We start from the raw sequence: 23,601 nt of genomic DNA on the forward strand, positions 1-23,601 counted from the left end.
TTGAAGCCAGTTAGGTACAGACAGGTGTCAGCGTTAGGATTGTGAAGTCTGTTATGTGCGCTATCACTTTCTAAGAATTGGAAAACTTTATTCTTAAAATACAGAAAGGAGAAGGAGGGCAAAATAAATAATAGAAGCATATTGCATTTTCTTTCCACTAAACATAAAACATTTTACATTAGAATCTCAATGTGATTAATCTCCTTTTAAATAACTTAACATTCTACACCAAATGTGCAAGATATCATTTTGCTGTAATAGTCTATTCAGTATAAAAACTTCTCATCTGCAGAGCTCGCTGATTTAGACCAAACTCCGATCTTTAAAGCTCACCTGTGCTAAAATGTTTTGTTCCCTCATTAATTTTTGTCTTTCACGGTTGGGTTTGGTGACCACAACATCCAGCAAATCCTGTCCATTATTGGGAACTCCAGCAACAAAAAATATCAGATCCTCTAGCAGCTTGGTCACAAATCTGAGTTTTAAAGTGAAAAATAGGAAAATAAGTTGTCTGATAATGATCAATAAAAATCACAGGTGTAGTTTAAAAAGAAACAAAAAGTTAAAATAAAAGAAATTATTTTTATCATTATTTTTTTCTACTTTCTGATAAATCGTTTTTTTTCCCCGCACATGGTGGTTGGTCAATATTAGAATAATGTTGTTGACACACAAAGTTTTATACTTAAAATATAAATATTCTATCAGTAAGTAGTATTAAAAAGAGTAATGATTTTCAGCCTATGGTATAAGATTTTAGTTAGTTCTAGTCTAAACCCAGCAGTTGGCAGAATTTACTGGCTGGCGAAGTGATACGCAGAGGTCCTCTCTGGCAGATAAAGGTACTAAATGGCTGATTAATAGGGTGTCTAGGACCATGTAGAGATTTGCTGTTTGGATACATCTAAACGAGGCATTTCACTATATTATTATTATTATTATTAACCAATAAAGCTGATATCTTAGCAATAAGCGCAGTTGGCTCAATATGAAGTCTCACTCAAGCTTATTATTCTTACAAAGGACATATCATTTAAATGGGGCTATTGGCTGCTGACAGACGCTGCTTCTTGCCTGCACACCATTCTTAGTTACCTGCATATCGTGTCTTGTTGGCCTTTATCTGCATATTATGTCCTGCAGGCCATATTCTTTATATTGGCATTTTGTGCCATGCTGGTCATTGACTACATACTGTATTTTGTTCTGCTGGCCATTAACTGCACATTGTATCCTGCTAGCCGTTACTTGCATATAACAGTCACATATTTATTTTTATTTATTTTATATTTTACATAAGAAAAATCATGGACATTGGAAACAGTCAGTTGGAGCATATTTGTGTAATTGTTTTTAACAGCAATAATAGGTTAATAATGGGTGATGCAGACAGTACATGGTCATTATGTGCCGTATGTTTAATCTCAATTAGACTTGACATGATGGTCTTTTATCTTCTGTTATAACACCAAATAATAGTCATAGTGAGAAATAACAATATATATGTGAGTGCTGCTGCACTGGTGATTTGGTTATATGATTTGGGCCATAAGTGCAGGGTCCTGCAGTTTTGCACCTTTAAATTCCACCTATACTGTGTATTTTGCAACGTTGTCATTACTTGTATATTGTGTACCATTGTCCATTACCTGAACATAGTGTCCTGCAGATCATTACTTGCATATTGTGTCCTGTTAATCATTACCTTCATATTGTGTACCGCTGGGCATTACCTGCATATTGTGTCTTTCAGGTCATTACTTGCATATTGTGTCATGATGGTCATTACCTTCATATTGTGTACCACTGGGCATTACCTGCATATTGTGTTCTGCTGGTCATTACCTGTATATTGTGCCATGATGGTCATTACCTGAATATTGTGTACCGCTGGGCATTACCTGCATATTGTGTCTTTCAGGTCATTACTTGCATATTGTGTCATGATGGTCATTACCTGAATATTGTGTCTTGCAGGCCATTACTTGCATATTGTATCATGTAAGCCATTACTTGCATATTGTATCATGTAGGCCATTACTTGAATATTGTGTCATGTAGGTCATTACTTGTATATTGTGTCTTGTAAGCCATTACTTGCATATTGTGTCATGTAGGCCATTACTTGCATATTGTATCATGTAGGCCATTACTTGAATATTGTGTCATGTAGGTCATTACTTGTATATTGTGTCTTGTAAGCCATTACTTGCATATTGTGTCATGTAGGCCATTACTTGAATATTGTGTCATGTAGGTCATTACTTGCATATTGTGTCATGTAGGCCATTACGTGCATATTGTATCATGTAGGTCATTACTTGCATATTGTGTCATGTAGGCCATTACGTGCATATTGTATCATGTAGGCCATTACTTGCATATTGTGTCATGTAGGTCATTACTTGTATATTGTGTCTTGTAAGCCATTACTTGCATATTGTATCATGTAGGTCATTACTTGTATATTGTGTCATGTAGGCCATTACTTGCATATTGTATCATGTAGGTCATTACTTGCATATTGTGTCATGTAAGCCATTACTTGTATATTGTGTCATGTAGGCCATTACTTGTATATTGTATCATGTAGGTCATTACTTGCATATTGTGTCATGTAAGCCAATACTTGTATATTGTATCATGTAGGTCATTACTTGCATATTGTGTCATGTAAGCCATTACTTGTATATTGTGTCATGTAGGCCATTACTTGTATATTGTGTCATGTAGGTCATTACTTGCATATTGTGTCATGTAAGCCATTACTTGTATATTGTATCATGTAGGTCATTACTTGTATATTGTGTCATGTAGGCCATTACTTGCATATTGTATCATGTAGGTCATTACTTGTATATTGTGTCATGTAGGCCATTACTTGTATATTGTGTCATGTAGGTCATTACTTGCATATTGTGTCATGTAAGCCATTACTTGTATATTGTGTCATGTAGGCCATTACTTGTATATTGTGTCATGTAGGCCATTACTTGCATATTGTATCATGTAGGTCATTACTTGTATATTGTGTCATGTAGGCCATTACTTGCATATTGTATCATGTAGGTCATTACCTACATATTGTGTCCTGCTGGTCATTACCTACATATTGTGTCCTGCTGGTCATTACCCTCATGTTGTGTCCTGCTGGTCATTACCTACATACTGTGTCCTGCTGGGCATTACCTACATATTGTGTCCTGCTGGGCATTACCTACATATTGTATCCTGCTGGTCATTACCTACATATTGTGTCCTGCTGATCATTACCTACATATTGTGTCCTCCTGGTCATTACCTACATACTGTGTCCTGCTGGGCATTACCTACATACTGTGTCCTGCTGGGCATTACCTACATATTGTATCCTGCTGGTCATTACCTACATATTGTATCCTGCTGGGCATTACCTACATATTGTGTCCTGCTGGTCATTATCTACATATTGTGTCCTGCTGGTCATTACCTACATATTGTATCCTGCTGGGCATTACCTACATATTGTATCCTGCTGGGCATTACCTACATATTGTATCCTGCTGGTCATTACCTACATATTGTATCCTGCTGGTCATTACCTACATACTGTGTCCTGCTGGTCATTACCTACATACTGTGCCCTGCTGGTCATTACCTACATATTGTGTCCTGCTGGTCATTACCTACATACTGTGTCCTGCTGGGCATTACCCTCATGTTGTGTCCTGCTGGGCATTACCTACATACTGTGTCCTGCTGGTCATTACCTACATATTGTGTCCTGCTGGGCATTACCTACATATTGTGTCCTGCTGGTCATTACCTACATATTGTGTCCTGCTGGGCATTACCTACATATTGTGTCCTGCTGGTCTTTATCTACATATTGTGTCCTGCTGGTCATTACCTACATACTGTGCCCTGCTGGTCATTATCTACATATTGTGATCTGCTGGTCATTACCTACATACTGTGTCCTGCTGGTCATTACCTACATATTGTGTCCTGCTGGTCATAACCTACATACTGTGTCCTGCTGGGCATTAACTACATACTGTGCCCTGCTGGTCATTACCTACATACTGTGTCCTGCTGGTCATTACCTACATACTGTGTCCTGCTGGTCATTACCTACATACTGTGTCCTGCTGGTCATTACCTACATATTGTGTCCTGCTGGTCATTACCTACATATTGTGTCCTGCTGGTCATTACCTTCATAGTGTGTCCTGCTGGTCATTACCTACATACTGTGTCCTGCTGGTCATTACCTACATACTGTGCCCTGCTGGTCATTACCTCCATATTGTGTCCTGCTGGTCATTACCTACATATTGTGTCCTGCTGGTCATTACCTTCATAGTGTGTCCTGCTGGTCATTACCTACATATTGTGTCCTGCTGGTCATTACCTACATATTGTATCCTGCTGGTCATTACCTACATATTGTGTCCTGCTGGTCATTACCTACATACTGTGTCCTTCTGGTCATTACCTACATACTGTGCCCTGCTGGTCATTACCTACATATTGTGTCCTGCTTGTCATTACCTACATACTGTGTCCTGCTGGTCATTACCTACATACTGTGCCCTGCTGGTCATTACCTACATATTGTGTCCTGCTGGTCATTACCTACATATTGTGTCCTCCAGGGCATTACCTACATATTGTGTCCTGCAGGGCATTACCTACATATTGTGTCCTGCAGGGCATTACCGACATATTGTGTCCTGCTGGTCATTACCTACATATTGTGTCCTGCAGGTCATTACCTATATATTGTGTCCTGCTGGTCATTACCTACATATTGTGTCCTGCTGGGCATTACCTACATATTGTATCCTGCTGGTCATTACCTACATATTGTGTCCTGCTGGTCATTACCTACATATTGTGTCCTGCTGGTCATTACCTACATATTGTGTCCTGCTGGTCATTACCTACATAGTGTGTTCTGCTGGGCATTACCTACATATTGTATCCTGCTGGGCATTACCTACATATTGTATCCTGCTGGGCATTACCTACATATTGTGTCCTGCTGGTCATTACCTACATATTGTGTCCTGCTGGTCATTACCTACATATTGTATCCTGCAGGGCATTACCTACATACTGTGTCCTGCTGGGCATTACCTACATATTGTATCCTGCTGGGCATTACCTACATATTGTATCCTGCTGGGCATTACCTACATATTGTATCCTGCTGGTCATTACCTACATATTGTATCCTGCTGGTCATTACCTACATACTGTGTCCTGCTGGTCATTACCTACATACTGTGCCCTGCTGGTCATTACCTACATATTGTGTCCTGCTGGTCATTACCTACATACTGTGTCCTGCTGGGCATTACCCTCATGTTGTGTCCTGCTGGGCATTACCTACATACTGTGTCCTGCTGGTCATTACCTACATATTGTGTCCTGCTGGGCATTACCTACATATTGTGTCCTGCTGGTCATTACCTACATATTGTGTCCTGCTGGGCATTACCTACATATTGTGTCCTGCTGGTCTTTATCTACATATTGTGTCCTGCTGGTCATTACCTACATACTGTGCCCTGCTGGTCATTATCTACATATTGTGATCTGCTGGTCATTACCTACATACTGTGCCCTGCTGGTCATTACCTACATATTGTGTCCTGCTGGTCATAACCTACATACTGTGTCCTGCTGGGCATTAACTACATACTGTGCCCTGCTGGTCATTACCTACGTACTGTGTCCTGCTTGTCATTACCTACATACTGTGTCCTGCTGGTCATTACCTACATACTGTGTCCTGCTGGTCATTACCTACATATTGTGTCCTGCTGGTCATTACCTACATATTGTGTCCTGCTGGTCATTACCTTCATAGTGTGTCCTGCTGGTCATTACCTACATACTGTGTCCTGCTGGTCATTACCTACATACTGTGCCCTGCTGGTCATTACCTCCATATTGTGTCCTGCTGGTCATTACCTACATATTGTGTCCTGCTGGTCATTACCTTCATAGTGTGTCCTGCTGGTCATTACCTACATATTGTGTCCTGCTGGTCATTACCTACATATTGTATCCTGCTGGTCATTACCTACATATTGTGTCCTGCTGGTCATTACCTACATACTGTGTCCTGCTGGTCATTACCTACATACTGTGCCCTGCTGGTCATTACCTACATATTGTGTCCTGCTTGTCATTACCTACATACTGTGTCCTGCTGGTCATTACCTACATACTGTGCCCTGCTGGTCATTACCTACATATTGTGTCCTGCTGGTCATTACCTACATATTGTGTCCTCCAGGGCATTACCTACATATTGTGTCCTGCAGGGCATTACCTACATATTGTGTCCTGCAGGGCATTACCGACATATTGTGTCCTGCTGGTCATTACCTACATATTGTGTCCTGCAGGTCATTACCTATATATTGTGTCCTGCTGGTCATTACCTACATATTGTGTCCTGCTGGGCATTACCTACATATTGTATCCTGCTGGTCATTACCTACATATTGTGTCCTGCTGGTCATTACCTACATATTGTGTCCTGCTGGTCATTACCTACATAGTGTGTTCTGCTGGGCATTACCTACATATTGTATCCTGCTGGGCATTACCTACATATTGTATCCTGCTGGGCATTACCTACATATTGTGTCCTGCTGGTCATTACCTACATATTGTGTCCTGCTGGTCATTACCTACATATTGTATCCTGCAGGGCATTACCTACATACTGTGTCCTGCTGGGCATTACCTATATATTGTGTCATGCTGGTCATTACCCACATATTGTATCCTGCTGGGCATTACCTACACATTGTATCCTGCTGGGCATTACCTACATACTGTGTCCTGCTGGTCATTACCTACATATTGTGTCCTGCTGGGCATTACCCTCATGTTGTGTCCTGCTGGTCATTACCTACATATTGTGTCCTCCAGGGCATTACCTACATATTGTGTCCTGCAGGGCATTACCTACATATTGTGTCCTGCAGGGCATTACCGACATATTGTGTCCTGCTGGTCATTACCTACATATTGTGACCTGCTGGTCATTACCTACATATTGTGTCCTGCTGGTCATTACGTACATATTGTGTCCTGCTGGGCATTACCTACATATTGTATCCTGCTGGTCATTACCTACATATTGTGTCCTGCTGGTCATTACCTGCATATTGTGTCCTGCTGGTCATTACCTACATATTGTGTCCTGCTGGGCATTGCCTGCATATTGTGTTCTGCTGGTCATTACCTACATATTGTGTTCTGCTGGTCATTACCTGCATATTTTGTCCTGCTGGTCATTACCTACATATTGTGTTCTGCTGGTCATTACCTACATATTGTGTTCTGCTGGTCATTACCTACATATTGTGTCCTGCTGGTCATTACCTGCATATTGTGTCCTGCTGGGCATTACCTACATATTGTGTCCTGCTGGTCATTACCTACATATTGTGTCCTGCTGGGCATTACCTACATATTGTGTCCTGCTGGTCATTACCTACATATTGTGTCCTGCTGGGCATTACCCTCATGTTGTGTCCTGCTGGGCATTACCTACATACTGTGTCCTGCTGGTCATTACCTACATATTGTGTCCTGCTGGTCATTACCTACATATTGTATCCTGCTGGTCATTACCTACATATTGTGTCCTGCTGGTCATTACCTACATATTGTATCCTGCTGGTCATTACCTACATATTGTGTCCTGCTGGTCATTACCTACATATTGTGTCCTGCTGGTCATTACCTACATATTGTGTCCTGCTGGGCATTACCTACATAGTGTGTTCTGCTGGTCATTACCTACATATTGTGTCCTGCTGGTCATTACCTGCATATTGTGTCCTGCTGGGCATTACCTACATATTGTGTCCTGCTGGTCATTACTTACATATTGTGTCCTGCTGGTCATTACCTACATATTGTGTCCTGCTGGGCATTACCTACATATGGTGTCCTGCTGGTCATTACCTACATATTGTGTCCTGCTGGGCATTACCCTCATGTTGTGTCCTGCTGGGCATTACCTACATACTGTGTTCTGCTGGTCATTACCTACATATTGTGTCCTGCTGGTCATTACCTACATATTGTATCCTGCTGGTGATTACCTACATATTGTGTCCTGCTGGTCATTACCTACATATTGTATCCTGCTGGTCATTACCTACATATTGTGTCCTGCTGGTCATTACCTACATATTGTATCCTGCTGGTCATTACCTACATATTGTGTCCTGCTGGTCATTACCTACATATTGTGTCCTGCTGGTCATTACCTACATATTGTGTCCTGCTGGGCATTACCTACATAGTGTGTTCTGCTGGTCATTACCTACATATTGTGTCCTGCTGGTCATTACCTGCATATTGTGTCCTGCTGGGCATTACCTACATATTGTGTCCTGCTGGTCATTACCTACATATTGTGTCCTGCTGGTCATTACCTACATATTGTGTCCTGCTGGGCATTACCTACATATGGTGTCCTGCTGGTCATTACCTACATATTGTGTCCTGCTGGGCATTATCCTCATGTTGTGTCCTGCTGGGCATTACCTACATACTGTATCCTGCTGGTCATTACCTACATATTGTGTCCTGCTGGTCATTACCTACATATTGTGTCCTGCTGGTCATTACCTACATATTGTGTCCTGCTGGGCATTACCTACATATTGTGTCCTGCTGGTCATTACCTACATAGTGTGTTCTGCTGGTCATTACCTACATATTGTATCCTGCTGGGCATTACCTACATATTGTATCCTGCTGGGCATTACCTACATATTGTGTCCTGCTGGTCATTACCTACATATTGTATCCTGCTGGGCATTACCTACATATTGTGTCCTGCTGGTCATTACCTACATATTGTATCCTGCAGGGCATTACCTACATACTGTGTCCTGCTGGGCATTACCTACATATTGTGTCCTGCTGGTCATTACCCACATATTGTATCCTGCTGGGCATTACCTACATATTGTATCCTGCTGGGCATTACCTACATACTGTGTCCTGCTGGTCATTACCTACATATTGTGTCCTGCTGGGCATTACCCTCATGTTGTGACCTGCTGGTCATTACCTACATATTGTGTCCTGCTGGGCATTAACCTAATGTTGTGTCCTGCTGGGCATTACCTACATATTGTGTCCTGCTGGTCATTACCCTCATATTGTATCCTGCTGGTCATTACCCTCATATTGTGCCCTGCTTGTCATTACCCTTACATTTTATCCTGCTGGCCATTACCTACATATTGTATCCTGCTGGGCATTACCTACATTTTGTATCCTGCTGGCCATTACCTACATATTGTGTCCTGCTGGTCATTACCTACATATTGTGTCCTGCTGGCCATTACCTACATATTGTGTCCTGCTGGCCATTACCTACATATTGTGTCCTGCTGGTCATTACCCTCATGTTGTGTCCTGCTGGGCATTACCCTCATGTTGTGTCCTGCTGGGCATTACCTACATATTGTGTCCTGCTGGTCATTACCCTCATATTGTGTCCTGCTGGGCATTACCTACATATTGTGTCCTGCTGGTCATTACCCTCATATTGTGTCCTGCTGGTCATTAACCTTATATTGTATCTTGCTGGACATTTTTGTGTACTGCTCCTGCCTGGCCCTTCCAGCTGCCCGCTTACACAACCCCTCAGCCAGTCCTGTCTGCTACCCATAATCCTCTGCCAATGTAACTGTCAGTTATGCAAAGGTTAGCAACAAGTCTTTCCCATCTATATCAGTCTGATCCTATGAGAGGGTGGGGTTAATATTTTCTATAATTCAGCATAAAGTTTACATTGTGTCTTCTCTCTGTGAGCAGATAAGCATGAGGGTTACTATAGGATCACAAGATGGGGAACTGCCTATGTTAAACTTGATCCACTGTATATCAAATACATTTTCCACACAACATTGAACTGGTAAAGCCTTGAGAAAGTAGGCAGTGACGACCAAGTGGCTGCTTTGCTCCTGTCACATAATTCCAAATATTTTAAAGGCAGCTATTATAGTTTAAAGGGATAGGAAAGTCAAAATTAAACTTGCATGATTCAGATACAGCAGGTCATTTTAAGACACTTTTAAATTCACTTCTATTTTCAAATGTGCTTTATTCTCTTGTTATCCCTTGTTGAAAAATAATGTGCATATATCCTACACTCGTGGGAGCTAGCTGCTGATTGGTGCCTGCACACATTTGTCTCTTGTGATTGGCTGACTAGATATGTTCAGTTAGCTGCCAGTAGTGCAATGCTGGTCCTTCAGTAAAGGATAACAAGAGAATGAAGCAAATTCGATCATAGAAAATTAACTGTAAAGTTGTTTAAAATTGTATGTTCTGTCAAAATCATAAAAGAAAATGCTGGGGCTTCCTGTCCCTTTAATACAAAAAAGTATGTGTCTTTGGCTCAAATGTATTTCAAGCTAACAAGAAGAGACTTTTAAACACTTATGGAATTTAACATCCTATTTTATGAATATTTTGGTTCTGCATCACAATCTATTAAAAACAAACTGTTTTGTGATAAATTTTAGAAAATACTTCAGAATTCTAAGATATATATATGATGTACAATGAAAACATAAATTATGCTTAGCAGATAATTACATTTCCTTCTGTATAAGGAGAGACCATGGCATCATTCCTTACTGTTGGAAAATACTGAACCTGGCCACCAGGAGGAGGCAAAGACACCCCAGCCAAAGGCTTAAATACCTCTCCAGCTTTCCCCATCCCCCCAGTCATTCTGCCTAAGGAACACGGAACAGTAGGAGAAATATCAGGGTATAAATGGTGCCAGAAGAAAAATATAATTTAGAGGGCCGCCCATCGGAGAACACGGCGGGGGCTGTGGACTCTCCTTATACAGAAGGAAATTAAATTATCTGGTAAGCATAATTTATGTTTTCCTTCTTAATATAAGGAGAGTCCATGGCATCATTCATTCCTTACTGTTGGGAAACTTATACCCAAGCTCTAGAGGACACTGAATGATAATGGAAGGGACAAAAAGAGATGCGGACCCTAATCTGAGGGCACCACAGCCTGCAAAACCTCTCTCCCGAAAGCTACTTCAGCCGAAGCAAAAACATCAAACTTGTAAAATTTAGAAAAGTACGTAAGGAGGACCAGGTAGCCACCTTAGAAATCTGATCCATAGAGGCCTCATTCTTACAGGCCCAAGAGGAAGCCACTGCTCTGGTAGAATGAGCCGTATATCCTCTGAGGAGGTTTATGTCCCGCTGTTTGATAAGCAAAACGGATAACACTCTTTAACCAAAAAGATAAGGAAGTCAAAGAGACCTTCTGACCCTTACGCTTCCCAGAATAGACAACAAACAAGGAAAAAGTTTGTCTAAAATCCTTAGTAACCTGAAGATAGAACTTCAAGGTGCGAACCACATACAAATTATGAAGCAATCGTTCCTTCGAAGGAGGATTGGGACACAAGGAAGGAACCCCAATCTCTTGATTGATGTTGCAGTCTGACACGACCTTAGGAAGAAAACCTAACTTAGTACATAGGACAGTCTTATCAGAATGGAACACCAGATAAGGAGTCTCACGTTGCAAGGCAGCAATCTCAGATACTCTGTGCGCAGAAGCAATAGCCAGTATCAGGGTAGCTTGGTATTGAGACGGGATGCCATGAGATATATCTCCGGCGTCCCCCACCTGTTGCATATATCCGCCAAACACTTCGGGATGGAGAGACCATTCCCACGGATAAAAGGATTGTCTGCTGAGAAAATCGGCTTCCCAGTTGTCTACACCCGGAATGTGGATCGCTGACATTGAACAGCTGTGGGCCTCCGCCCACTCCAGAATCCAAGATACTTCCCTCATTGCTAGGGAGTTCTCGTTCCCCCCTGGTGGTTGATGTAAGCCACCAAGGTTATATTGTCTGATTGGAATCTGATAAACTGGGATGAACCCAGAAGGGGCCAAGCATTGAAGATTGTCTGAAGTTTAAAAATGTTGATCAGGAAGGAGCATTCCTCCCGAGTCCATCGGCCCTGTTCCTTCGTGGCACTCCAAACAGCTCCCCATCCTGATAGACTTGTGTCTGTAGTCACAATCTCTCAGAATGGTCTCAAGAAGGATGTCCCTCGGGACAGATGATCTGGACAGAGCCACCAAGAGAGCGATTCTCTCGACCGGTTGTCCAGAGAAATCTGTTGAGACCGATCCGAATGATTGCCGTTCCACTGCCTCAGCATGCACAGTTGCAACGGTCTGAGATGGAACCTGGCAAAGGGAATGATGTCCATGCTGGACACCATGAGACCAATCACCTCCATACACTGAGCCACAGAGGGCCTTAAGGAGGTCCAGAGGGCAAGACATGCCGAAGCTAGCTTGCAACGTCTCTGGTCTGTTAGAAATATCCTCATAGATATGGAGTCTATTATAGTACCCAGGAATTCCACCATGGTGCTTGTAATAAGATAACTTTTCTAGTTTTATCTTCCATCCATAAGATCGAAGAAGAGAGAGAAGAGATTCCGAATGGCCCTCCACCAGACGGAAAGATGGTTCTTGTACCAGAATATCATCCAAGTAGGAAGCTACTGCTATACAACGGATTCTGGCAACAGCTAGAAGAGCCCCTAGAACCTTCGTGAAAATCCTTAGAGCAGTAGCTAGACCAAACGGAAGTGCAATGAACTGGAAGTGCTGGTCCAGGAACAAAAACCTTAGGAACTAGAAGTGATCCTTGTGTATTGGAACATGAAGGTAAGCATCCTTCAGATATATAGTGGTCATGCACTGTCCTTCCTGAACCAAGGGAAGGATGGACCTTATCGACTCCATCTTGAAAAAGGGGACATTTAGAAATTTGTTTAAGCACTTTAGGCCCAGAATCAGGAGGAAAGTTCCCTCCTTCTTTGGGACCACGAAAAGGTTTGAATAGTATCCCAAACCTCTTTCTGCGATAGGTGCCGGAACAATGACCCCTAAGGAGGACCGATCCCGCACGCACCCCAGAAAGGCTTTCCTCTTTTCTGGCCTGGAAGACAGGCTTAAGAGGAGAAATCTGCCATTTGGTGGATGAGACTTGAAACCTATCTTGTATTCCTGAGCTATGACCTCCAGGACCCAAAATTTCCTGCACGTCTCTGAACCAAGTGTCTAAAAAGAGCGACAATCTGTCCCCTACACGATCCAGTGATGGATAGGGGGCCGCCCCTTCATGCCAATTTAGTCTCGTTGCGGGCTTCTTGCTCTGCTAGGATTTATTCCAAGACTGAGCTGGCTTCCAAGTGCTCTTGGTTTGCTCGGGCTTAGTGGATGGTTGCTGCCGTTGGGATTTATCAGAACGAAAGGAACTAAAATTAGAAACTTGTCCCTTCGACTTGTTCTTTTTATCTTGCGGTAGGAAGGCACCCTTGCCCCCTGTAACCGTGGAGATAATGGAGTCCAGGCCTGGACTATATAAAATATTTCCCTTAAAGGGGAGGGAAAGAAGTCTGGACTTAGAAGTCATATCCGCAGACCAGGACTTCAGCCAGAGCATCTGACAGGCCTGAATCGAAAAGACAGAAGCCTTAGCATTTAGGCGAATAATCTGCATGTTTGCATCACAGATAAAAGAATTAGCAATTATCAAGGCTTTAATTATTTCCTGGATAACGTAGAGGGGACCCTCTACCTTAATCAATTCCGATAAGGAGTCACACCAGTAGGTAGCTGCTCCAGCGACTGTGGTAACGGCTGCCAGTTGAAATAAATATCCCATAAGTTGAAACATCTTTATTAGAATGACAAGCTATCCTCAAGCGGGATAGAAGTACGCTTGGCAAGCGTGGAGATAGTGCCACCAACCTTAGGGACGGAACGTCACAACTCCAATTGAGAGTCCGGGACCGGTAATAATTTTTTAAAGGAAGACTAAGGGGAAAAGGAAGATCCAATTCTGTCCCATTTGTTCTTAATAATGTTTGCCATTTTTACAGGCACAGGAAAAGTTAAAGGCACTACCATGTCTTTGTAAACTATGTCTAATTTAAGAATCAAAGGTTCATCAGGCAGCTTGGCCTCTGGAACCTCTAATGTAGACAGGACATCCGTTAGAAGAAAATTTAAGTGTTCAATCATAAATCTAAAGGCTGGTTCCTCCGCCGCAGGAGGCTTAGAGGCAGCAGACTCCGTCCCAGAAAGTTCACCCTCTGAAGCTTCAGAGTGCGACTCATCCTTGGATAACTGAGACAGAGCAGAGAAATCAAATAAATTACATGATGACCCCGGGGCAGGAGAGTTATGTTTAACCTTTCAGTTGCGTTAAGCAGGGCAAGGTAAAGCACTGAGGGCCTCAGACACCACCGTTTTTAACTGCACAGTAAAATCCGATGGTAAAAGGCCCCCTCCAGATGGAGGATTAAGTGTATTACGGAAGCTGCGTGTGTAGAAGGAGATGAATGTTGGGTATGCACCTCACAGGACAGCAAGTCCTCAGAGGTGGAAGGCTCAGTGGTTCTTAATGGGTTAACCTTCTTTGACCGAGTAACATTGTCAAGGCACGTGGAACATAGTTGAGTGGGCGGGCATACTAAGGCCTCCTCACAATATAAACAGGTATTACTATTTGTAATAGAGGGAGTACCCTCTAATATCTCAGAATCCTCAATAGCTTAAGCTAATGATAGCAGGACACAGAAAATAAACTTTTTTTATTTCTCAAAAAACGGCACCTTTATACTCCCAATGGCTGGGGCATTCACCACCTCCTAGACCCAGACAATGCAGAGAAAAAGCGTCTTCTCCGACAACCAGCATGGTCAGGAAAGAGGAAATGCAAGCGAGACCACACCCGGTCGCATGGTGCGCAAGGCAGGTCGCCCCTTCCATGAGAAAAAGTGTGCCAATCTACAAGCTGTGCAGCACTCAAAGTGAAAGTAAAAACCTGTGCGTTCCAGCCACCTAACAGTATATGAGCCCAATAAATCTAACACATAAAGCAGCATAAAATCAAAGCATCACATTTGATTGATCCCCACTGTTCAATAATCCCCCTGAGGTGATATTAACCCATTATTCTAATAAGATAAAAGGAGTCACACTGTGACCCTGTCTTCTAGCGTTTTCAACATATGTAAAAATTGAAACGATCTTACCAGAATCCATGCTGTGGAACAGAAACACAGCCTCTCAAGTGTGACAGTCTTGTAGCATCGCTCCTGACATGGACTTGAGTGAGAAAAACAAGCAGGCAGTGGAACTCGTCAACTTTGATTGCTTAGGAGCTGTTAACAGACAGTCTGGATGGGTTCGCAGAAAGACTCTCCCTGCATTTCCAGACTCTAACTTTCGTCAATGCTCCCACTGAGAGGCTGACAAGACTACTTAAAACTCCAGTCCCATATCGAAGGGCAGATAGCCTTCCTAAGGAACTACTCCGAAATCTTCTGACACTTCTCTGCCCTCCCTCTGTGATGAAAGGCAAAGAATGACTGGGGGGATGGGGGAAGTGGGAGAGGTATTTAAGCCTTTGTCTGGGGTGTCTTTGCCTCCTCCTGGTGGCAAGGTTCAGTATTTGCCAACAGTAAGAAATAATGCTGTGGACTTTACATATATTAAGAAGGGAAATATTAATCTCTTCACACTCTGGGGTGGTGCTTAGTCTTGAAGTTCTCTACAATCAGTTATCACTACACATCAGCACAATGACCTTCTCTCATTCTGGGTTATGGTTCCGTATTCCAGCTTCTTGACCGTTGATGCTAAAACTTTGTTGGCATCGTTAGCAAAGTCCAGATCTCTGACTTCAGAGAGGGGGACAGATATGATGGCAAAAGCCTCTTTATCTTCCTTTGTCTGGCAAGTTCCAATCTGCAGAACAAGAAAGTAGCTTGTGATATAGCTAAAAACAACATTTACTGTTTGTGTAATACAATTTGTAACACTGATACTTATCTGATTTCTATAGTTTATTTTACGCCATAGTGAGAGTGTCACTGTATAAAGTGTTATGTAAAATGTACCTTTAAAGGGACATAAAACTCAAATTTGTATTACTTCTTGATTCAGATAGAGCATGTAATTGTAAACAACTTTCTAATTTACTTCTATTATCAATTTATCTTCATTCTCTTGATATCTTTTGTTGAAAAGCAGGGACTTAAGCTCAGGAGTGTGCACATGTCTGCTGCACTATATGGCAACAGTTTTATAAGAATGTTATACATTTGCAAGTGCACTAGATGGCAGCATTATTTCCAGACATGTAAAGCTCCAGACACCTAACTAGGTATCTCTTCAACAAAGGATACCATGAGAATGAAGCAAGTTTGATAACAGAAGTAAATCTGAAACTTTTTTTTTTTTTAATTGTATGCTCTGTCTGAATCACAAAAGAAACATTTTGGATTTAATGTCCCTTTAACACGTTTTAGCTGCGTACAAGTACCAATTCACAGAATCCTTGTTTAGAAGGTTCCGCAGCCACAACAGAAACTTTATAACAAATTCTGACTCCTCGTATGAAACAGACAGGGAGCCTGTGCTGTTCTCTGCTTTCCTTTTGGGTTAGAGAATTGTCAACAGTCTCTCAACATTTAATTTCCACCAGTTCCCCTTGGGGAAGTAAATCTTACATGTGACAGCCAAAACCATTACATACTTGTTTCATTATCTCTCTGTGAGCTGCGGTGAGCATCTCCAGTTACGTAAGTGGCTAAAACAACAAAGTCTCTTATTGTCTGTATTGTCCCAGACACCTTCATTTTAAAAAGGAAAATGGACAAGACTCTGTCAGAAAGTTGCTGCAAATATATCTGTATTTAATTTTGTATAACCAAAGTACAATTCATTCTTTTAAAGGCAGTTCTGGATTGAGATTTATGGACTGTAATCGTAAATTAAAAACAAATCTTATAAAGCAGTTTTAGAACTGGTTACATTTAAAGGAACCTGCTTATAAAATAGTATGATCATAGGTATGTACCTTAAGCATGACTGGTCTCTCTTCATCAGTATCGATCGGAATACTGGTACTTGTCACCCACGTGTTTGTACACAGATGACGCAACCGAACATAGGAATTCCTACAAAAGCAGAAAGTTTATGCATGCATTAGAAATGTGCACTAATGTCCATATTTCATTTCCCACTCAGAAGTTCAAACTCAAAGATATTCCTTGTTTTATTGCATAATTAACAAGTGCATAGTAAAAACAGAATTTATGCTTACCTGATAAATTACTTTCTCCAACGGTGTGTCCGGTCCACGGCGTCATCCTTACTTGTGGGATATTCTCTTCCCCAACAGGAAATGGCAAAGAGCCCAGCAAAGCTGGTCACATGATCCCTCCTAGGCTCCGCCTTCCCCAGTCATTCGACCGACGTAAAGGAGGAATATGCATAGGAGAAATCATATGATACCGTGGTGACTGTAGTTAGAGAAAATAATTCATCAGACCTGATTAAAAAACCAGGGCGGGCCGTGGACCGGACACACCGTTGGAGAAAGTAATTTATCAGGTAAGCATAAATTCTGTTTTCTCCAACATAGGTGTGTCCGGTCCACGGCGTCATCCTTACTTGTGGGAACCAATACCAAAGCTTTAGGACACGGATGATGGGAGGGAGCAAATCAGGTCACCTAGATGGAAGGCACCACGGCTTGCAAAACCTTTCTCCCAAAAATAGCCTCAGAAGAAGCAAAAGTATCAAATTTGTAAAATTTGGTAAAAGTGTGCAGTGAAGACCAAGTCGCTGCCTTACATATCTGATCAACAGAAGCCTCGTTCTTGAAGGCCCATGTGGAAGCCACAGCCCTAGTGGAATGAGCTGTGATTCTTCCAGGAGGCTGCCGTCCGGCAGTCTCATAAGCCAATCGGATGATGCTTTTAAGCCAAAAAGAGAGAGAGGTAGAAGTTGCTTTTTGACCTCTCCTTTTACCAGACTAAACAACAAACAAGGAAGATGTTTGTCTGAAATCCTTTGTAGCCTCTAAATAGAATTTTAGAGCACGAACTACATCCAAATTGTGCAACAAACGTTCCTTCTTTGAAACTGGATTCGGACACAAAGAAGGCACAACTATCTCCTGGTTAATATTTTTGTTAGAAACAACTTTCGGAAGAAAACCAGGTTTAGTACGCAAAACCACCTTATCTGCATGGAACACCAGATAAGGAGGAGAACACTGCAGAGCAGATAACTCTGAAACTCTTCTAGCAGAAGAAATTGCAACCAAAAACAAAACTTTCCAAGATAATAACTTAATATCTACGGAATGTAAGGGTTCAAACGGAACCCCTTGAAGAACTGAAAGAACTAAATTGAGACTCCAAGGAGGAGTCAAAGGTTTGTAAACAGGCTTGATTCTAACCAGAGCCTGAACAAAAGCTTGAACATCTGGCACAGCCGCCAGCTTTTTGTGAAGTAAAACAGATAAAGCAGAAATCTGTCCCTTCAAAGAACTTGCAGATAATCCTTTCTCCAAACCCTCTTGTAGAAAGGATAGAATCTTAGGAATTTTTATCTTGTTCCATGGGAATCCTTTCGATTCGCACCAACAGATATATTTTTTCCATACTTTATGGTAAATTTTTCTAGTTACAGGCTTTCTAGCCTGAATAAGAGTATCAATGACAGAATCTGAGAACCCACGCTTTGATAAAATCAAGCGTTCAATCTCCAAGCAGTCAGTTGGAGTGAGGCCAGATTCGGATGTTCGAACGGACCTTGAACAAGAAGGTCCCGTCTCAAAGGTAGCTTCCATGGTGGAGCCGATGACATATTCACCAGGTCTGCATACCAAGTTCTGCGTGGCCACGCAGGAGCTATCAAGATCACCGAAGCCCTCTCCTGATTGATCCTGGCTACCAGCCTGGGAATGAGAGGAAACGGTGGGAATACATAAGCTAGGTTGAAGGTCCAGGGCGCTACTAGTGCATCTACTAGAGTCGCCTTGGGATCCCTGGATCTGGACCCGTAGCAAGGAACCTTGAAGTTCTGACGAGACGCCATCAGATCCATGTCTGGAATGCCCCATAATTGAGTTATGTGGGCAAAGATTTCTGGATGGAGTTCCCACTCCCCCGGATGAAATGTCTGACGACTCAGAAAATCCGCTTCCCAATTTTCCACTCCTGGGATGTGGATTGCAGACAAGTGGCAGGAGTGAATCTCCGCCCATTGAATTACTTTGGTCACTTCTTCCATCGCCAGGGAACTCCTTGTTCCCCCCTGATGGTTGATATATGCAACAGTCGTCATGTTGTCTGATTGAAACCTTATGAATTTGGCCTTTGCTAGTTGAGGCCAAGCCTTGAGAGCATTGAATATCGCTCTCAGTTCCAGAATGTTTATCGGGAGAAGAGATTCTTCCCGAGACCATAGACCCTGAGCTTTCAGGGGTTTCCAGACCGCGCCCCAGCCCACCAGACTGGCGTCGGTCGTGACAATGACCCACTCTGGTCTGCGGAAGCTCATCCCTTGAGACAGGTTGTCCAGGGTCAGCCACCAACGGAGTGAATCTCTGGTCCTCTGATCTACTTGGATCGTCGGGGACAAGTCTGTATAATCCCCATTCCACTGTCTGAGCATGCACAGTTGTAATGGTCTTAGATGAATTCGCGCAAAAGGAACTATGTCCATTGCCGCAACCATCAAACCTATTACTTCCATGCACTGCGCTATGGAAGGAAGAAGAACAGAATGAAGTACTTGACAAGAGCTTAGAAGTTTTGATTTTCTGGCCTCTGTCAGAAAAATCTTCATTTCTAAGGAGTCTATTATTGTTCCCAAGAAGGGAACTCTTGTTGACGGGAATAGAGAACTTTTTTTCTACGTTCACTTTCCACCCGTGAGATCTGAGAAAGGCTAGGACAATGTCCGTATGAGCCTTTGCTTGTGGCAGAGACGACGCTTGAATCAGTATGTCGTCCAAGTAAGGTACTACTGCAATGCCCCTTGGCCTTAGCACCGCTAGAAGGGACCCTAGTACCTTTGTGAAAATTCTTGGAGCAGTGGCTAATCCGAATGGAAGTGCCACAAACTGGTAATGCTTGTCCAGAAAGGCGAACCTTAGGAACCGATGATGTTCCTTGTGGATAGGAATATGTAGATACGCATCCTTTAAATCCACCGTGGTCATGAATTGACCTTCCTGGATGGTAGGAAGAATTGTCCGAATGGTTTCCATTTTGAACGATGGAACCCTGAGAAATTTGTTTAGGATCTTGAGATCCAAAATTGGCCTGAATGTTCCCTCTTTTTTGGGAACTATGAACAGATTGGAGTAAAACCCCATCCCTTGTTCTCCTAATGGAACAGGATGAATCACTCCCATTTTTAACAGGTCTTCTACACAATGTAAGAATGCCTGTCTTTTTATTTGGTCTGAAGACAATTGAGACCTGTGGAACCTTCCCCTTGGGGGTAGTTCCTTGAATTCCAGGAGATAACCTTGAGAAACTATTTCTAGCGCCCAAGGATCCTGAACATCTCTTGCCCAAGCCTGAGCGAAGAGAGAGAGTCTGCCCCCCACCAGATCCGGTCCCGGATCGGGGGCCAACATCTCATGCTGTCTTAGTAGCGGTAGCAGGCTTCTTGGCCTGCTTACCTTTGTTCCAGCCTTGCATCGGTCTCCAGGCTGGCTTGGTTTGAGAAGAATTACCCTCTTGCTTAGAGGATGTAGAATTTGAGGCTGGTCCGTTTCTGCGAAAGGGACGAAAATTTGTTTTATTTTTAGCCTTAAAAGACCTATCCTGAGGAAGGGCGTGGCCCTTTCCCCCAGTGATGTCTGAAATAATCTCTTTCAAGTCAGGGCCAAACAGCGTTTTCCCCTTGAAAGGGATTTTAAGCAATTTGTTCTTGGAGGACACATCCGCTGACCAAGACTTTAGCCAAAGCGCTCTGCGCGCCACAATAGCAAAACCTGAATTTTTCGCCTCTAATCTAGTTAATTGCAAAGTGGCGTCTAAGGTAAAAGAGTTAGCGAATTTAAGTGCTTGAACTCTGTCCATAACCTCCTCATAAGAAGATGCTTTATTGAGCGACTTTTCTAGTTCTTCGAACCAGAAACACGCTGCTGTAGTGACAGGAACAATGCATGAAATTGGTTGTAGAAGGTAACCTTGCTGAACAAACATCTTTTTAAGCAAACCCTCTAATTTTTTATCCATAGGATCTTTGAAAGCACAACTATCTTCTATAGGGATAGTGGTGCGTTTGTTTAGAGTAGAAACCGCCCCCTCGACCTTGGGGACTGTCTGCCATAAGTCCTTCCTGGGGTCGACCATAGGAAATAATTTCTTAAATATAGGGGGAGGGACAAAAGGTATGCCGGGCCTTTAAAAGCTTCGGGGGGCACCGGGACCTCTAGGAACTTGTCCATCTTACATAATTTCTCTGGAATGACCAAATTGTCACAATCATCCAGAGTAGATAACACCTCCTTAAGCAGAGCGCGGAGATGTTCCAATTTAAATTTGAATGTAATAACGTCAGGTTCAGCTTGTTGAGAAATTTTTCCTGAATCTGAAATTTCTCCCTCAGACAAAACCTCCCTGGCCCCTTCAGACTGGTGTAAGGGCATGTCAGAACCATTATCATCAGCGTCCTCATGCTCTTCAGTATCTAAAACAGAGCAGTCGCGCTTTCGCTGATAAGTGGGCATTTTGGCTAAAATGTTTTTAATAGAATTATCCATTACAGCCGTTAATTGTTGCATAGTAAGGAGGATTGGCGCACTAGATGAACTAGGGACCTCCTGAGTGGGCAAGACTGGTGTAGAGATAGAAGAAGATGATGCAGTACCATGCTTACTCCCTTCACTTAAGGAATCATTTTGGGCAACATTATTATCAGTGGCATCATTGTCCCTACTTTGTTTGTCACATTCATCACATATATTTAAATGGAGAGGAACCTTGGCTTCCGAACATACAGAACATCGTCTATCTGATGGTTCAGACATGTTAATAGGCATAAACTTGATAACAAAGCACAAAAAACGTTTTAAAATAAAACCGTTACTGTCACTTTAAATTTTAAACTGAACACACTTTATTACTGAATATGTGCAAAAGTATGAAGGAATTGTTCAAAATTCACCAAAATTTCACCACAGTGTCTTAAAGCCTTAAAAGTATTGCACACCAAATTTGAAAGCTTTAACTCTTAAAATAACGGAACCGGAGCCGTTTTTTTAACAGAATTCCCAAGATTAAAATAACTCTTCAAAGTTATAAACCATTAAATATGCTTATAAAGTAATCGTTTTAGCCCAGAAAAATGTCTACCAGTCTTTAAAGCCCTTGTGAAGCCCTTTATTCTTATATTTAAAACTAAGAAAATGGCTTACCGGATCCCATAGGGAAAATGACAGCTTCCAGCATTACCAAGTCTTGTTAGAAATGTGTCATACCTCAAGCAGCAAAAGTCTGCTCACTGTTTCCCCCAACTGAAGTTAATTCATCTCAACAGTCCTGTGTGGAAACAGCCATCGATTTTAGTAACGGTTGCTAAAATCATTTTCCTCTTACAAACAGAAATCTTCATCTCTTTTCTGTTTCAGAGTAAATAGTACATACCAGCACTATTTTAAAATAACAAACTCTTGATTGAAGAATAAAAACTACATTTAAACACCAAAAAACTCTTAGCCATCTCCGTGGAGATGTTGCCTGTGCAACGGCAAAGAGAATGACTGGGGAAGGCGGAGCTTAGGAGGGATCATGTGACCAGCTTTGCTGGGCTCTTTGCCATTTCCTATTGGGGAAGAGAATATCCCACAAGTAAGGATGACGCCGTGGACCGGACACACCTATGTTGGAGAAAAGACAATGGTTTAACACCGACTCAGAATTTCAAATAAGCAGTAGATTTGTTTTCTGACAAATTATTTTTTTCTCCCATTTTCCGGCCCCCTGTATCATGTGACAGAGATCGGCCAATCACCGACTAGTATACGTATTGTTCTCCAGAAAGTGTGAATATAAAAGGACTGTGCAAAATTTGAGAATGGAAGTAAATTAGAAAGTGTCTTTAAACTGCTGCTCTTTCTGAATCAATGCTCTGCCAGGGATACAAATATCCACAGCTTTTTACTTGAGTAAAATGATAAACGTAAAATACTTTTAGTCCTTCGCTGAGCACAAAATTAGAGATGGTTTATTGATACTTTCGACCAGTAAATGAAGTATCAAGATTGACAATGGCAATAATTTGCAGCTTTAAGGCTTTGAGGTGCAGGCTCTGAGTTGGTGAGATAAATCCCCCCCAACACTCGCTTGTTCAAGGTGATTGACATGCACTGCTCTCATGCAGTTAGTTTGCGTGAGAGCAGGGGACAGCATTGCACAAGAGAGCTTTTGTGCAATGTTACATTTTGCCAATCAATGCTGCATCAAAAGTTCTCTGCTTGAGATTTTGTCTGACTGCAAACTTCATAAAATCTTCCCAACGTATCAAAAAATTGTGATATCAACCCACATCTAACTTAAAGGTGTTAAAGAGCCTTTGCTATAGAACGAAGATAATATAAAACTTAAGGGGATAGCTATTATTATTTAGACAGAGCATGTCATTTTAAACTAATTTCCAATTTACTACTATGATCAA

At 42.1% G+C, this 23,601-nt stretch overlaps 1 protein-coding gene across 1 annotated transcript in view; it reads right to left on the minus strand.

The window, feature by feature from the left end:
- Positions 1-23,601, minus strand: part of LOC128664916 (inositol 1,4,5-trisphosphate receptor type 2) — a 693,905-nt gene that overhangs the window by 56,903 nt on the left and 613,401 nt on the right. The window contains exons 12-14 of the mRNA XM_053719708.1: positions 16,973-17,072; positions 15,698-15,858; positions 334-475 (exon numbers count right to left, since the gene is read on the minus strand). Coding sequence (XP_053575683.1) covers positions 334-475; positions 15,698-15,858; positions 16,973-17,072 — 403 coding nt within the window. The remainder of the gene's footprint in view (positions 1-333; positions 476-15,697; positions 15,859-16,972; positions 17,073-23,601) is intronic.

This window comes from Bombina bombina, chromosome 6 (assembly GCF_027579735.1).
Source record: "Bombina bombina isolate aBomBom1 chromosome 6, aBomBom1.pri, whole genome shotgun sequence".
Classification (NCBI taxonomy): domain Eukaryota; kingdom Metazoa; phylum Chordata; class Amphibia; order Anura; family Bombinatoridae; genus Bombina; species Bombina bombina.